The sequence below is a fragment of the Podarcis vaucheri genome (genome assembly GCF_965113315.1).
Source record: "Podarcis vaucheri genome assembly, chromosome: 3".
Taxonomy (NCBI): Eukaryota; Metazoa; Chordata; class Lepidosauria; order Squamata; family Lacertidae; genus Podarcis; species Podarcis vaucheri.
Genome location: NC_138761.1, coordinates 57582209 through 57600342, shown reverse-complemented (window position 1 = coordinate 57600342; position 18134 = coordinate 57582209). Strand labels below are relative to the sequence as shown.

At 42.5% G+C, this 18134-nt stretch overlaps 1 protein-coding gene across 9 annotated transcripts in view; it reads right to left on the bottom strand.

Moving 5' to 3' along the window:
* The window catches only part of IPCEF1 (interaction protein for cytohesin exchange factors 1), a 61951-nt gene that overhangs the window by 27832 nt on the left and 15985 nt on the right, over nucleotides 1-18134 (bottom strand). For 5 of the 9 annotated variants that reach the window (XM_082215285.1, XM_082215282.1, XM_082215283.1 and 2 more), the window contains exons 2-3: nucleotides 3535-3584; nucleotides 282-318 (exon numbers count right to left, since the gene is read on the bottom strand). In XM_082215285.1, coding sequence (XP_082071411.1) covers nucleotides 282-318; nucleotides 3535-3558 — 61 coding nt within the window. In that variant the 5' untranslated portion in view covers nucleotides 3559-3584. Of the gene's footprint in view, nucleotides 1-101; nucleotides 253-281; nucleotides 319-521; nucleotides 673-755; nucleotides 870-3534; nucleotides 3585-9098; nucleotides 9115-18134 lie in introns of those variants that run through there. The other 4 variants (XM_082215286.1, XM_082215288.1, XM_082215289.1 and 1 more) reach the window with 4 other exon arrangements.

Sequence of the window (18134 nt, the reverse complement as noted above, 5' to 3'; positions counted from 1 at the left end):
ATATGTTAGAAAATTATATTTTCATGACAGTCAGTACAGACTAGCAATGAATTAAGCAGAACAGTTTCTCTCTCACACACACACACAGAGCTTTGACATACCGAAGCAGCTTAGTCCAAATGAAGAGTGTGTCATTATCTTCCCCACTGAATCAATGTAAAAACTAAGCAGAATAACAGCGTGCTCAACACCAAACAAACAATACAACAAAAACCGTCCTCCTCGCGTGAGCAAAATTTTAACACTAAACAAAAGCAGGAACAAAAGGAAGACCTCGTTACCTTGATTTTTCTTCCTTGTCTTCTGACGCAAAGGAACCTGCAAGAAATGCAGGAAGGAAAGAAAAGAGGAAATTTCAGATGGTGTTGCAATATTTTTCAGAAAGGGAGGGGGACTCTGGAGGAGGAGGAGGAGGAAGAAGAGGAGGAGGTAGCAGACAGTCCCAGCACAGAATGGAATCTTTCAAACAAACACACACACACAGAGCTAATGGAGAAGCAAGTAGCTGAAGCATAAAATACTGTAATTAAAATTGATTAATTGTGAAGCTCCATGAGAGCAAGTACAGCACTTTTGTGCCTCTGCAACTAAAGCTTCCTGTTTCACACCCGCAGACAGCTATGCTGTGTAGGGGTAGCTCAAACCAGAAACAAAAATCTTCAGCCGAAGCTTCAGTGCCCTGTATCAGCTGCTATACAAGCTCTCCAGCACTCAAAGGGCATACTGAACATCGGTACAACAATCGCTACCCTCACCGCACACTGCGGTCGCCACAATAGAACAAGTTTGCAGAGGATCAAAGGAGGGTACGCTAGTTCAGTTCACAACTTAGTCAATTTAATCCTGCTGAATTCAAGGAGATTTAAGGCTCGAGTCACATATACACACATACCAGCCAGTGACTTAGTGCCTGATGACTCACAGCTGAACGTTAAGAATTGCCTCTCATGGAAACAGCAGCTATGAAAGGAGAACTTGACCAGCGACAGCTGTTTCACACAGGAAACCTGGCATCTGATGTGTGACACATGTTCACCTGTATCCCTGCCTTCATATTTCAAAAGGCCATGTCTGCAAAGCTTTGGGTCCCCTATCCAGCTGTTGTGAAAAGAAGGGGCAAAATAAAACATCCAAGGCAAAAATGAGGAAGGTATTGGTCAGGCAAAATAGGGACTGAAGCCTGTTAATTTCTTCTGCCCCTCAGAACCAGTAGTTCTCTGCTGCTCTTCAGGTTCCACTGTAGTGATGCCTCACCTCACAATAAACATGTTCATCCTAATGTCCAGTTCACATAAGTAACTTTGGCACATGTTGTCTTGTGACTAGCTCAGGACCTATCCAAACTGCACCCAGCCCCATCCTGAGGATTGTTCAGGGGTAGGATACAGAGGTTCCAGTAAGGTCTGGCATAGCTACTTATTTTAAAAGGTCGGACCAGCTGACCTGGTTATCATCATCTCAGGGTCTTGGTACTCAACCTCTTACTTATGTTAGGTTAACAGAAAACAATAGAAATGGAACCTTCTGCACGTAATGTAGTTACCCTGTCACTGAACTACTGCCCTTCCCAAGCGAATCAACCAATGAACTAACAACCAAGTTAAAAATCCAACAAGAGGAAACATAACAAAAAACAAGAAAATTTACACTCATAGAAGAGCCCTATAAGTTATCTGAACTTGTACCAAACAGCCAGAATGAAAGAGATTGAATGAACTTTCCCAGAAGGGAATTCAAGAATTTTGGTGCCACTACGGAAAAGACCCTGCCTAAAGCAGACCCCCTCCTCACACACCTGTATTTCAGATATCGATAGGAGCAGACTCAAGGTCTCTAATCAAGATGGAAAAATATGGGTAGTTAGAACCAGCTCTATAATCAACTTAAATCAGAATCCTTCGGGCTTGACCAAGTTGTGGACCTAGCCGTACAATCTTATTCATCACTATTGAGTTCAGTGAATAAGTGAGTTTAGGACTGCAGGTTTGTGTGACAAGGGGAAATGTGATGTCACAAAATCTATGCTGAAATAACAATGCTACATCATTATCATGCTGGTGGTGAGTAAACATCCTACAGTTTCATCATAGGTTTAACTCATCCACAGGGCTTAATTTTGCAACATCATGGCAGGAAATGGTTCTTTTTTCCAATTTCAAAACAAACTAGTGGCCGCCCTGTACAAATGCACTAGTGGTTAGCACTGGGATAAGCTAGCATAGCACATTTTTTTTTTCTATTTCCAATGTTCTGGCTGTGCATGCAGTCCAAATGGCTTCACCCATGCACAAGGCTTGGAAGGAATCCCAGGGTTGAAACCTCCCACGAACAGCTTAGTGAAGACTGAGCACACTCAGTAAAGGAATGATTAGTGCTTGTTATGTGACAAAAAAAGAGAATAGTGAATAGTGTAACTCCACATTGCAACATTGTGCTGCATGTTCCATTTGTTTCATTAAATAAACTTTGGGAAAAGAGGGGAGACATACACACAAACAAACAAACAAACAAACACTCATTCAATTCCATTACAGAATTGAGAAAGTACAAACCAGGAATTAAGCTCCAAACATGTATTGTCCCTACTGGAACATTTGATTTAAATGTTGTTTAAGTTGCAGCATGACATTTATTCAGAACCATAACGGAATAAATATCCAGTCCCCTTAAAAGTATGACCAACATTGTGTTGTGCCTGTAAATTTCAGATCTCCAATCCTCACCTATGTGAAGAAGTCTCAATAAGTTCTTCACCAACAAAAATTGACCCAAGAAACTGTTGCAGAGAAATCAGCAAGCTACTTTTTGTTACAAGATTACAAATAAAGAACTGATCTATATAGTAGATAGAAGTGAAGTATCACATGTTTTGATTTTTACACAGGTTCCTTGTACACAGAAAAGTAGCATCTTGAGGAGAAAGATTCCAGCCCAGGATTCTTCCTGAGGTGCTGGATTTCTGAGATGCAGGCAGGGCTTTTACAAGAGGAAACACGAGGCATCACATATGAAACATTCCTTCTTCTGGATATATGTTTTATGTACCTGACACAACACCTTGTTGTGGGGGCAGATTTCATATTGTTAGGATGTTCATGTGTCTTACTTTACAGAGGACAGTCTTCTATCTGAAGAACTGTCCTTGGAGAATCCTCTATTTGAAGGTCCAAGTAGAGTTTGAGATAGAGAACCTTACACTATGAGGGCAAGAGCCTTAAAATTGCCCATTAATAGCAGGCTGCTCATGAGAACAAGTCATTTGGTCAGTCTTTCATGTGATGATGAGATGCATTATATTTCTATTTCAATTAGTTATAAATCTGCACATATACATAAAACTTTGGGTGTGCAACTTTTATGCAAATCTGTGCTGCCCTTTCCCCTCTTTCTGACGAGACATATTTTTTTGAATGTGTTCCAGGTGAATCAACGGGCCATAAGGCCTTATACCCCTCGACGTATTCTGCAAGTAATTGTTTTCCCAAAATGGATAGTATCACTTGTTCTCCATTAACAGTGACATTGTATACTTACAGGGGCTTTTCCATCAGCGGCCATACACAAAACCGAAATTGATGGGGAAGCTGGAAAAGAAAATGATACATAATAATTACATTTTAAATAACATTAACTGTAGAAAAAAATATCTCTCACCAAACAATCCTACAACACTGACTATGTAGTGGAGATAAATCACTACTTGATGCAGAGGAGAAGAGAGGGAAACACACAGCACAGTAACTTGCATGCAAATGGCAGACATTTCTCCAGCACACTGGGAAGCACCACCAAGGCCCCAGATTGGTGGACTGTGTTGGCAATTATACCAACAGGCTGCCCACAAGCAGAGGGAACCAATGAACTCACAACAATCAAGATACACCTCAGCATACATCCCTGCATCACAACACCCTTACAACAGTGTCTGCAATCTGTCAGCCCCAGTGGCACAGCCAGCAATGACTCCACTGCTATAGGTATCTCTGTAGCCAGGGGGTTTGAAGGCCCCTACACTCCTCAAAACCACTATTTTGGTGACAAGAATGGAGAGCCCATTTGGGAGTGAGGTTTTCTGAAAAGCTCTACATCAAGCTAATCTGCACTGGTTTTTTCTAATTCCTGTCTCATTTGTGAGGCTCAGTGAGAAGCAAGATCCCTGTGCACTTCTGCTAAAAATACAAATAATTCTCACATATTACATGCATCATTGTAGACATTAAATCACACTATTATACACATAGCATTATATATCTATTCTGTGCATAAACAAGTTTCCTAAAGTAACCAGCCATACAAACAGAGCCATACAAAAATACATATAACTACAGTATATAAAAATATGGAGACAAGTAGACAGCTCGGAACAGTAACTTAAAGAGAAAAACAAGAAGCTAAAAACTGGGAATGGCAGGTGGGAACACAACAACCGCTGTTTCACTCCAGGGTTCTTTCACCAGTTCATGCCATAAAAAAACACTCTCCTTAGCTTTACAGCTTTAAAATGCTCACAAACTGTTTTGAGTTGACACGCAGTTAGACAGCTCATGTCCAAAAATGTTCAGAAGCGGGGGATTAAAATTAAGCTCTCCGATCCATATTTAGGTAATTATAGAAACGATTTGATTTTTTTCAGAATTTCTGATCCTCCACAAGATATTCTCCGAACATATCTTGGGAACTCTGAAAATAAATTCTACCCTTGAGATGATTTGGAAAAACTCCTGGCCCACTTTATGGTAGTGACTAATCAGGCTGAAGACATGAGATGCAAAATGTAGCAATTTTCTAGAGCAGCTATCTATCTTGCCTACGTGTGTGTGTGTGTGTGTGTGTGTGTGTGTGTGTGTGTGTGTTTTATAGCTGATCAGCATCGAAGTTTCAGTTAATGGATTCACTTGCCTAAAATTATGGAAAATTCTGTTCTTCCTATGGGATGTCCTGCTGACAGCCAATGTAGAATACTAGTGAAAGCTGCAATCCTAGATCACTTCATCGGATGCAAACAGCACTATTCAATTTGTCGGGCCTGTCTTTTAAATAAATGTAAATAGGGTCAGGCCGAAAGGATGTCAGGAAATCCACAGCTGAAATCTGCCAAGTCAGGAAATCCACAGCTGAAATCTCACCTTAGCCATGAATTCACTATGCAGTTTTAGGTAAGACACATGCCTTCAGCCTCAGCCCCTTCACTATGTATGACACATGCCCCCAGCCTCAGCCCCTTATGTGCAAAATAATCTTTCTTTATTTCAGTTATGTAATTTTCTTTTCCTCCAAGGAAGTCAAGACAGTGAACTTCATTCGTTCCCTTTTAAAAATCCAGACAACTAACCTGTGCGGTAAGTTAGGCTATGTGTGGGTCACCCAGTGAACTTCATGGCTAAGTGGGGGTTTGAAACCAGGTCTCATATGCTAACATTCTTGTCTACCTTACAGAATTCTTGAAAGGAATACTAAAAAATGTATGCCACACAGTCTGAACTTCCCTAAGGCAAGTAAAGGGCAGAACGTAGATAGAATTTACCTTTTTATCATTGCGGGCTTTGAGTAGGCTGAATGAGGCAACCAAAACAAAGACAGAGTAGAAGGGAAATGGAAGTGGATTTAGGTGTGGAAGGCTGGTGCATTCACTTCTAGTCCTAAAAGCAATTTTCTGGTTCAGTCACAGAGACACCCCAGGCCAGATTCAACAAAACTGTTGCCCCAGCAGGAGCCAGCATAAATCCCACAACTGCAATGGGACTTTCCCCATTTTCTTCTCCTATAATGATCTCTGGCAGGCAATCAGGCCCCGATAAGGAGTAATGACTCCCGGTAAGTTTAAGTACGTTTATTTACAAAAAGACACACCCAGAACCCGGCTTCTTGCCTGCTCGCATTTATGTTTGTTGGTCAGTCTGTAGTTTCACTCCTCCCACAGCAGGAAAGACGCCAGACTCCCACCTTTCCCCTCTTGCCTTTCCGTTGCCTTCTGATTTTATCCAGAAGCCTGGATCAGGGACTGAGAGGTTGATCTTCCCCCTCCTCCTTGCTCCCACTCAACCCAGACTCGGACCTCTGCTTATCTGCTGATTGCCTAGCAACGCTCTGGCTGCCTCCCAACTCTTCCTCTCCTTGGGAGCTAATAGAGTCTTCTCCAGAAATGGGGGTCGAACTGCCCTTTCTTGATTCTGACAGCTAGTTCTCATCTGCAGAGTCAGACCCTCATTCATTTAGTTCAATCTCTGAGTCTAACTCATCTCCTGCGCTCTGGGGGGCCACGTTCCTGACACCTCCCCCCCAAATCTGCTTAGAAGGATCAAGAGCAGGGCTTTTTTTCAGCCAGAACTCACTAGAACTCAGTTCCAGCATCTCTCAGGTGGGTGCCATTGCCATTATAAGAGAACAAGGGAGGTGTTTATGGTGAGTTCTGGCACCTCTTTTTCTGGAAAAATGGCACTGATCAAGGGAATCCCTCAACCAGTGAGTGAGGGGAGGGGCAAATGGTCCACCTGGCAAGCAGAAATGTTTGCACTGATGAAACCATCTCCATTGTGCCAATTCCACCCCCATTCCTTAATTCTAATTAGTACATGTCCATGCCTCTGAGTCAATGTTTGAGCATCTGGCTCTGGTTGGTATACCTCTTGGGGTTTAAATAAAAGACAAGCCTAAAGTCTACCCACACCTCCTCTAAAACACTGTACATTTTCCAAGTATTGTTAAGTAATTAACACATATTCATTCTGTTCTGGATGAGTAATGAAAAAGCATTAGGCTTCACTAGCCATTCAGTTCAGAGTCCCTCTTTTTTGTTCTTCCCAAAAAGCCAAAATAGTTCAAGCTGTTATAAAAGAAACAACAGTTTCTCTGCTTTGCTAACATGCATTCATGCAATTTGCCCTATCTTGTCTCGAGAAACAGCAATGGAGTGATCTGATGGGCTAGATGATCCTCGTAGTCCCTTCCAACTCTAAAATTCTATGATTCCTTTAGGAGTTTGTTCTTCAAAGCAGTTTCCCCAAATTAGAAGTTGCTGTCCGGAGCACATTTACCAGATACATGTCCCACTTAACTTCCCAGTAAAAGTAAGTGTGTGTGTGTGTGTGTGTGTGTGTGTGTGTGTGTGTGAGAGAGAGAGAGAGAGAGAGAGAGAGAGAGAGAGAGAGAGAGAGAGAGAGAGAATAAAGATCATCCATTGATGTACTATAGTTTTGGGTTGTTCCTATTATTCATAAAACATTTGTTTTTGTTCTTATTTGTCATTGGGATTTGTATTCTGACATGGAGGCTGCTTCTCTAAGTTTCCTTTTTTTCTTAAAGGTGAAATGATCTTGCAAAGACACAGTGATATCCAACTATGCTATACTCAGAGCAGACCCATTTAATCTATTGACTGAAATTAGGGAAGTTTGTTGCTTTCAGTGGGTGGACTGCTGGATATCACCCAACATGTTTAGTATTGATCTCCTGCTGATCTTTAATAAATGATGTGAGGACTTAAGAGCAGCCTTGTTTCAATATTTAAATCTCCCAGTAGGGAGATCAATTGGGTATTCAATTAACTTTTTATTATGGGACAGGTCCCCCTCCCACTTTGGAAAAAATGGCCTGTTTTGCCTTTAGAGCAGCAATCTTAAGGACAAAAAAGTGTGGGGATGATAAACTACATTCTTCAAGGGAGCAAACTCTTATCTGACAGTATGTCTCGTTTTAATATTTTTTTAACTGTGTAATATATTTTATTTTGTTTTGTGTAGTTTATCTTTTGTAATGGCTTTGGCAAGAAGAAGAAGAAGAAGAAGAAGAAGAAGAAGAAGAAGAAGAAGAAGAAGAAGAAGAAGAGGCTTTTAATTTTTTTAGAAACTGTTGTAATAATTGAATTTATCCCTTCCATTGATCTGTTAGAGCTTGCCACCTCTCAGGATGGTGTTGTCTCTCTTAAGAAAGTGCCCCCTCTAGCTATAACTAAGGCATTTTCCACCATGAATATGGCTATATTAGCATAGAACTTATTTCTGGCCAGTTTGAACACTTTGAGCAAGGCTGGATTTCAGAAGCTCGAAGTTAACATATAGGGAATGATAAACAGTGAGTTAGAGGCAGACTTAGACATGATTACAGGAGACCCTCTGGGACTTCAAGTTAGTCATGACTAAGAAGTTCTATTGGTTTCAATGGGTATTCTCTGTGACTTAAGACTGGCTCCAACCCATGTACTTTGAATACACCCATCACATTTTCATGCATGCCAACTAGAAGTCTGGAAATAGTTGCATTGAAGGGTGGAGTTAACGTATGTTGAGTACATTTTTAAAATAATTTGTTCTTGAGGGGTTTCTTTCTATGCACAAACACCTCAATAATAAAAAAGGACTGTGGCACACCAAACAGAAGTGCCTATAAGTCTGTTAGAATTTGTGAACTGAGATGTGCTATTCTTAATATGCATTTTGCTTTTAATAAGCTAAAGAACAACAAACACTCTAAAACAATAGACCAAAATGCTCACATTGTTGCCTTCAGCTATTGGAAACTAAAAATAAGGCAGATGTTTCTAAAAGTAGCTGCAGGGGAGGAAATGAAAATGAGGAGGGATCCTATAAAAGAAAAGAAAAACCAATGCTGTTCAGAAATTATATTCCAAATGTAAACAAGCAGATAGGAAACACCTTTTTTCATCATGCAAATTATAAAGGAACATCAAACATTAAGCAGAAAACAATGAAACAGTATAACAAAAACAAAAATAGCATAACTAAATGGGCTACAACATATGAAGAAAAAAATGAGAGTCTGGGGAACTATGGTGAACAAACAAAAAAAAACCCTTACTATTGGTAAAATAGTTGGTTATCAAATTTTAAAGGATGCAGCTGGATATACAGGTTCTTGAGAGAGGTAAGTCAATGCTATGCTAAGAAGATTGGGCATTGAATATAGCCACACACATTATGTAAAGAATGTATGGTGTGATGGGGGGGGAGCAGAACCTCAGATTTGTATTGATTGGGGGGGGCATCTGCCCCCAGACTACACCGATGTTCAAAGAGGACACATTGTGCTCCTTCTGGGGTAGTTTGTCCACCTTTGGTCCCCACCCTGCACTTGGCTCTCACCTGTTGTTCCTAGAAGCTGTCACATGTGAGAGCAGCCACACCCCAGGAAATGACTTTGACTGGCAGGCTAAACCAGGTGAGGGTGGCCAATGGGGCTCAAAATCTTCATCAGTCAGGGGCTTCCCCTGCATGCAAAGATAGGCTCCGGCATATTAAGCAGACGAGACCAAGAATGGGTCCAATGGTCAAGAAGAGAGTTTCTGTAAGTGCTGTAGAGGGAAGTGAGGGGCAGATGGGGCACGTCAACCTAGAAGAAAGAAAACACTGGACCTAAACCTCCGCTGCCCTGCAGGATATCTTCAGGAGAAGAAAAGACATGGGAGTAAACCCTTCAAAAATCCAGCGTGGTGTCCTTAAGATGGTTGGATGGCTCCTTGTACAACTCCTTCCAGCAACTTCTGCAGCCAGGCTGGTGCCAAATGCTCTGCTTTCCTTTCAACCACTTCAGCGAGGCTGAGGGAGGTCTTGTCGTCTGCGCAACACAGTGTCAGTTTGCATTTCTTAGTTCAGTGGTACCTTGGGTTAAGAACTTAATTCGTTCTGGAGGTCTGTTCTTAACCTGAAACTGTTATTATCCTGAAGCACCACTTTAGCTAAAGGGGCCTTCCGCTGCCGCCGCGCTGCCGGAGCATGATTTCTGTTCTCATCCTGAAGCAAAGTTCTTAACCCGAGGTAATATTTCTGAAGCGTATGTAACCTCAGGTACCACTGTACAGAAAGTATAGATCTGATGTGTAGAGATCTTTCCCATTCTAATTAATTCAAGAGGGTTCTGGAAGCTTCTGGAAGCTTCTCTCTGTGAAAGAAAGCTGAGTACAGCTAGTTTGAACTGGTTCTGTTATCTCTTTCTGTCAAGATCATGCTGACTATAAATTAGCAGGGCCAGAAGGAGCCTAGGATTCACACATTGTCTCTCTATCTCTTTTCCTTCTGGTGTGGTGTTCTGTACATAGATAGTGTTAAGGTTTAGACTTCTTATAAGCTATTGTAAGTTTAAGTTAAGTCTGCGGCAACTGGATTTCTTATGGACAGTGCCAATCCTGAACGTATTGGATTTGTGGCCATTATGTTCATTTGCCTTCAGTAGCAGTAAAGCTCTGCTTGATGAAATACAATTGCCTCTGGTCTATTTTGGGGGAATCCTGCAATGTGTTTTAAGTTTTTGCTCTGCTAACTATGCATTGGAGTCTACTCTGCATCATTTTGAGTAGAATTTCAATGACACCCAAGACCTCTATACACACTGCCCAGGCTTGAGCCCCAGGGAGGTCACGTCAGTGCTACTAATGCACTCCATTGTCTTTTGAGTCGGATGTCAACAAGAAGAAGATTCTATAAATCGTTGATGTAACTGCTAATTTTGCATAACTTTACAGCTGTTATTGATGGGGCGGTGATATGAGTTGCCTCTCTACACAGCCAGATTTAAGGTAAGTCACAGCAACATCCAAATATCTGACACCAGAAATGCTCCTCACTTTTCCTCACCCCCTACCACTTGCTCCCATGGAAAATTCAGAAGCTGCTGCCAAACTTTCAGCTCTACAGGGTTTTTCAGATAACACTTGGATGAAGAATTAATGTGCATGGAGCAGCACTTGGGTGGGGAGGAGTGGGATCATGGTAAGAGCCTCTCTCCCTGCAATCAGGAACCCAATTAAAGCAGGGTTTCCAATCAAGCAAAGAGAATCTGGCATGCGCAGATTCTCTGACCTTCCAAATGAATGTGCGTAGGTCAGTGCAGGCAGAACCTGCAATTCTGCTCCCTCATCACTCTGGCAGATTCTTTATAAACCTGAGAGTCATGCAGAAAGGGCTAATGACTGCAGCTCTAAGGACTGAAAGCTGGGGCTGTCACAGAACACATCGTCACAGTCTAGCTATATATAGAGCTGCATTTCTGGAAATGTACAGCTTGAAATAAATAAATGACAGTATGAATTGCAGTTAAATTGTCACAGCCTTCTCTGAATTGCATGGACAGCTGCAGAGACCCTTATGGTAGGAATGACTTGTCAGCAAGGTTTGAAGATTAATGAATGGTGTGTGGGTGTGGGTGGGTGTGGGTGTGTACATAGTCAGAAAAGCAGCTCTCCCACCCCCAAATACATATTTTTAGGATTTTATTGAAAATGCCAGGCTGTGAAATCCAAGTGCAACCTTTAAACACACACTTAGAAAGAGAGACTTTCTTAGAGACCCTGAAAAACCTAAGTATGCCTAGTCTTTGCTTCTAAATTATTTTCAACATGTGTGCTGATCCTACAATTCACTCAGATCAAGTATTTTTTTATCTACATTTCTTTGTTTCCTTGCAGTCCTGTGTGCTCTATCAAGGCGCATTTATCAAGATACAATTCTCATGTTGCTTTCTAATATGGGAAAAATCACTGAGAAATTAGTTTCGTGCATAATTCTGTTGTGGTGGATGTTTCAGTTGAGCACGCCCTCATGTGGCAAGAGCCTGCATTTCCCCACTTCATAATGAACTATTGCTTTTAGAGGGGTGAGAGAGCCCTGGGGCATGTCAGAAGAAGATTCTCTCATTGATTGCAGTGCAATACATTACACAATGCATTAAATACACGAAACAGTATGCTATGGCATGAACCATCCCAGCTCCCACCATACGAGGGCACATCAAATTGGAATATATACCACAGAGACCTGGTGCAAAGTTAACTTTCAATTTAGCTTAACCAATAAAAAATAAAAATCTAACATAAAAAATTGGGCCTATATTTTCTGGAACTCATTGGGATTCAGAAATGCATGTCCATGTGACAATGTAGGCAAAATACAACATTTTTGCCTTTCACACTGATCATCTTCAGTATTAAAGTAACACCAGTAACACGTTTGGGAGGTTTCTTCAACAATGGCTGTGCCCCAGATGGCAGCTTGTGAGAGACTGCGCTGTGAAAATGTCCACATTCTACACATGCAGTTGTGAAAACTGCTATATCTTGGTCTTCTACACCTTTTTCTAGCACGTCAAGCTGCAAAAGCCAGCATTGTCAGTATAGGTGCACAATCAGTGCTTCTTTTCTAAAAAAAATGTTTAGAGGTACTCTCATTTTGACTCAAGTTTAAATCAGGGGGAAATACAGTAAATGAACAAAAGTACAAAGATTCACAAAATGTTTAGGGGTATGCGTACCCCTGTGTACCCCTAGAAAAAAAAAGCACTGGGTGCAATAGATGTTCCTTAGTCATTACACACACACACACACACACACACACACACACACACACATATATACATATATATATATGCAGGTTTTGGTGTCTTCGGGTGTATTCCCGTGTAAGAGTTGGGGTGTCTGGGCGACGTTTCGACGAGGTCTCACTCGTCATCTTCAGGCTGGTGCTTTCGGCTTCTTGTTACTGGAACAGAGCAGGATCTTAGTGTTTGAGTTCCTATAAATACTGTTGAGGGGGTGTGGTGTATAGCCTCCAACGTTCTGGGCAGAGAGGAAGTTCCTAGATTAGTGTGCCTTTTCTTCTTTTGTTCCTTAATTACTTGAGGGATATCTTGAGTGATTTCATGAGTGATATTCTGAATACCACTTAGGTGGGTCATTAAGTGTGGATTAGTTGCTAAAGCTTTCGTGTCTTGACCTCTTGAGCTTGTGAAGAGTTTTTCGAAGATGGCTGTGCTGCATTTAGTTGTGCTCTGGCTTGGCTTCGTGTATAGGGGCGAGCTGTGGTTTTGTGCCCTGTGCCAGCCAGATCTGTGTAGGGATTGCAGGGGGGTGCAGCATCCGGAGGTGCCACTATAGTTTGGCTACTGGATGGAGTTTGTAATTTATCTGTGGAGAGGGTCTGGGTTTGGGTCTGGTGTGGTTGATTGGTGACGGCGTTCTGTGTGCCTCTGGTTCTGGTGTCGGTTTTTGTGGGGAGGGCTAATTTCCAGATGTCTGGCAGGCGGGACGTGTCGTCACGCTTGTTCATGTTGTGAGGGTGTTTCTCTATCTCGATGGCTTCCATGATTATTCTCTTGTGGTGATGTTCCATGTTAAAGAGCAATTTGGAATCTGCAAAATTAATTTCGTGTCCTGTTTCTTTCATGTGTTGGAAAAGAGAGGAAGTTTTTTCTTCTTTTTTGACGGCATTCTTGTGTTCTGCGATACGTGCATTTATTCGTCTGTTTGTTTGTCCAATGTACGTGGCTGGGCAGACTTTGCAGGGTATTTCATAGACCCCTTGGTTTTCCAACTGGATTTTGTCTTTGGGGTTTCTGAGGATATTGGCTATTTTTTGGTTGGTGCAGAAGGCTGTTTTGATATTGTGTTTATGGAGGATTTTGCTAATTTTATCTGTAGTGCCCTTGATATAAGGAAGGAGGGCCATGCCATTGTTTTCTTCTGTGTCTTGGTTTTTTGGGGGTGTTTCAATCACTCAAGATATCCCTCAAGATATCTTCACTCAAGATATCCCTCAAGTAATTAAGGAACAAAAGAAGAAAAGGCACACTAATCTAGGAACTTCCTCTCTGCCCAGAACGTTGGAGGCTATACACCACACCCCCTCAACAGTATTTATAGGAACTCAAACACTAAGATCCTGCTCTGTTCCAGTAACAAGAAGCCGAAAGCACCAGCCTGAAGATGACGAGTGAGACCTCGTCGAAACGTCGCCCAGACACCCCAACTCTTACACGGGAATACACCCGAAGACACCAAAACCTGCATTCCTGTACCCGTGAAAATCTACGAAAGCATATATATATATATATATATATATATATATATATATAAAATAAATATAAAATATTCCTATATTCTTGGCAAGTTCATCACTGTGAAAGTGTTGCAGTATGGCCCTTAATAAAGAATCTAAAGTCAGATTTTGAACTGACTCCTATGACTACTTTTTCTATGGAAAGTAAACAGTTTCACAGAATAAATTCAAAATACACTTTACTCTCAAAGCAAGTGCTGGTCAACCTGTTTGTGGTTTCAATACCTACTGAAGACATTACTGAGACCGGTCTTTCCGCAGGGACCATCCTAAGCTGTGTCTATTGCCAATTTTATGAAGCAGCAGAACGGTATTGGATATTGTTTTTAGAAGTCGGTGCCCTTGTTTTGTATGCTGTGATTTGGTATAATATTATCTTGTGTGTCGTTAAAAAAAATTGAATAGGAAATCATGAATAAATTCTTCAAATAAATAACAGAATTTGCTATTGGGAGTGAAACTGACAAAGGGATTCATCAAACTTAGCCTGAAGACCTGTGCATTTCCTAATATTTACACACAAAAAACCCACTAGTGTTATGGTGGCAACATGACATTAGCATGGGAGAGGGGACAAATGTAATTTAACAGTGACATCCCAGGTACTATTCAATAGGTTCTAGAAATGTTATGCATCCACATTCTAGATGGCACTCCGAAACACAAGGTAAGCTTGGGTAAAAATGGCATGCTGTGATCTGAGTGTTAGGGAAATACAATGTTTTTGGGACAGAAAGGCCTCCTTGAATAGATGGCTCTCACGAACAAAATAAGAGGTTCTAGTTGCACCACAAAGTGATTATCTGGCAAGATCCCCCTGGAATAAGGAGAGAGAGAGCTCTGCACAGAAACTACCCCCAAGTCACCAAGGAACAAAACAGAAGTGATAACATTGTACAGGAAGTAGCCAAAGAAGTCCTGCTACTTTAAGAAACGTCCACAAGAAGCTTCCTGTTCATTGCACAAGCGCAGTATCACAATGAAAAGCCATTACGTGCTGCCCTGTGCACAAGGCAATATGGCATTTGCTTAAACCATCACAAGTGAATCCATTTCACCACCCCCTGCATGATCATCTATTGCAAGCAGACAAATATTTAGCCTACATTATTCGCTCACGGCAAACATCTGCTCTGAAAATCATCCTGGAATTTGTTTAGCATGCATTTAAATGAAGCCATGGGGGCCCAGGCACCCACAAATTTTCAATGAAGGGGCAGGGGGAGCCCCAAGTTCGAATTGGTGGTGCACGTATGTCGCACAGTGTGCTTGTGTCACACGCGCATGCTGCGAGGCATCTGCACAACACATAGCACAGGCATGCCACTGTGATGTTGCGCAGTCCCGGGCCCCCTCTGTCATGGGGGCAAGACAGTGTGCCTGCCAGCCTGGGGGTATCTCACTACTTTGAAGCAGTTGTTTCCAGGGGAGGGGATGAAAGAGCACAAAAGTGTTATAGAACAGACATTAAACTTAACATGACAATTGTCCTGGCTTGGTGATCTTGGTCTGCAGTTTTGTGCTCCCTTTGTCTCCAGACTCCTCTGTGCCTTATAGCCAGTAGAAAATATTAGCAGCATGCAGCTGACTTACTGAATGAGGAGCCTTCTGGCACTAATGCCCATTTACTCTGGGTGATTGGCCTATGCACAGTGCCCAGTTTATGAATGCCCTTTTTAAAACCTCTGTAGAGGTGACAAGCAGGTGTTCCTGCTGCTGCTGGATTGTTCTTTTTATTGGGCCAATTGCTGATTAATAGTTCGGGATGGTTAGTTAATGTTTCCTCAGTGGGAGTTAATGGTTGGGATTTGGTCACCTGGACTCTCCTAAGCATTTTGAATGGTCAAGATAAGTGCCCTGGAGCCAGGAGAAAGTGACAGGTCTCCAGATAATGGCAGAATGGCATCAGGAAAAGCAGAATGCGGCTGTTTGTTGTTGGGGGTTTTTTTAAGTAAGAGACTACAGAATTGAAAGTTCCAAGTTAGATGAAAGGAACTGACAATGCAGCCTGGTGTTTTCCGAAGATCTGCTATAAGAATAAGTAAAGGGTAAAGGGACCCCTGACCATTAGGTCCAGTTGTGACCGACTCTGGGGTTGCGGCGCCCATCTCGCTTTATTGGCCAAGGGAGCTGGCGTACAGCTTCCGGGTCATATAGCCAGCATGACTAAGCCGCTTCTGGCAAACCAGAGCAGCACATGGAAACGCTGTTTATCTTCCTATTAATCTACTTGCACTTTGAAGTGCTTTCGAACAGCTAGGTTGGCAGGAGCAGGGACCGAGCAATGGGAGCTCACCCCGTCATGGGGATTTGAACCGCCGACCTTCTGATCAGCAAGTCCTAGGCTCTGTGGTTTAACTCACAGTGCCACCCGCATCCCAAGAATACTTGTTTGCTTTTTAGGTGGTCTCATCTAGTTTACAAATAACACTAAACCATGTTTTGCTTTGGCAAAGCTTAGTTTGTCAGAATGTCAGAAGCCAGACCAGCAGAATAACTATGGGGGGGGCGGTTTCTGCAGTGGTGGAGGAACCCTCTCCAGCACCCGAGTGGCGCAGCCTGTACGGACTGCGCATGTGCAGCATCCCGCACGTGCGCACTCCATACAGAATGCCACACATGCGCAGTCCGTAGGGGCTGCCGCTTACATGGCGTCCAGTAGGGCCGCCGAGCACGAGCGGCATCCCATATGGACTGCGCATGTGCGGCGACTGTATGGGATGCTGCACATGCGCAGTCTGTACGGGATGCCACTTGCACGGCAACCGTACAGGCCGCTACGTGAGCAGCATCCTGTAAGGACGGCGTGCGAGAGTGGCAGCCCATATGGATGCCATGCGAGCGGCACCCATACGGACTGTGCATGCCCTCAGCCGCTCTACAAATGGGGGGAGACAGGGCCATCTTGTCACCCCTCCCACAGTGGCACCCGGGGCAGCCCGCCCCCTCTGCCCGCCCCTCCTACGCCCCTGGGTTTCTGGCAAAAAACACTAAGTGAAACCATGATCTGTTGTTTGCTTATGAACTGTGGCTTGCTTTAACTATGGTTTGGCATTATGTCTAAACTCATTAGCCTTGCTCAACTATGGTTCTTTTGGAGACTTTGCCCCAGAGACCTGCCAAGGCACAAGGAAAGAGGAGATGAAAACCTAAACAAGCTTTGGTGGGGGTTGTTTGTTTGTCTGTAAGACAAGCCATGGCTTGTTGAATCAATTGTGGTTAAATTAAACCATGGCTTAGTGTTATGGGCAAACACAGCCCTTGTCTGTATATTTGCAAATAAAACAAATATTACAAAGGTACTATAGATTCCCTGTCTTTCATCCAAAGAAAATAAAATTCAGTGCCCCTGGGATTTCTCATTCCTCAACTGCAACAGTGGCAAAGTTAAGTGGTCAGCCATTTGGAAACGTAATAAACCCACTTCTGCAAACATAGGATCTAGTTATCATTCAGCACTACTTCTAAAAGCAGACACTCAGAGACACTCGTGCATTGAATGAACACACAAAAAAATTTTTTGCAACATGTGTTAACTTGCTCACCAGTGCTAGGGTTCCTGTTTTATCAACACAGCTGGGTTTATCCCACAAACAGTCGTTGTTACATGCGTAATTATCATAATCTGTTCTTTTCTGCATTTCCTTTCCTTCTGACTGTGTTGTTCACAATCCCCTGCCCCAAACCATGTATATATAGCCTGCAAGTCAGGATAACACTGGATGAATCTGATGAGGTGGACTGCAGCCTACAAAAGCTTGTGCCAAATTTGCTACCCTTTAGGTGCCATAAGGCCTTTCATTGCTTTTATTTTATTTTATTGCTGCAAGAGGCTAATACAGCTATTTCTCTGGTGGGGAAATGGATTAAGCTCTGCAAGGAGAGGCTGTGTACACATTGACAACTTAAAACACAGCTGGGTCATTCTTTTTCTCAAAAGCTAACTTGGGGAGAAATGCAGTATCAAAATGGAGCATTTGCTAAGAAGTGACATACAGTGGTACCTCAGATTACATACACTTCAGGTTACATACACTTCAGGTTACAGACTCCGCTAACCCAGAAATATTACATCGGGTTAAGTACTTTGCTTCAGGATGAGAGCAAAAATCGTGCTCCGGCAGCACAGCAGCAGGAGGAGGCCCCATTAGCTAAAGTGGTGCTTCAGGTTAAAAACAGTTTCAGGTTAAATACGGACCTCCAGAACGAATTAAGTACTTAACCTGAGGTACCACTGTATTAGATACAGGATATATAGGGATTATGCCTAACATGTGTACACTGTTTCCCAGT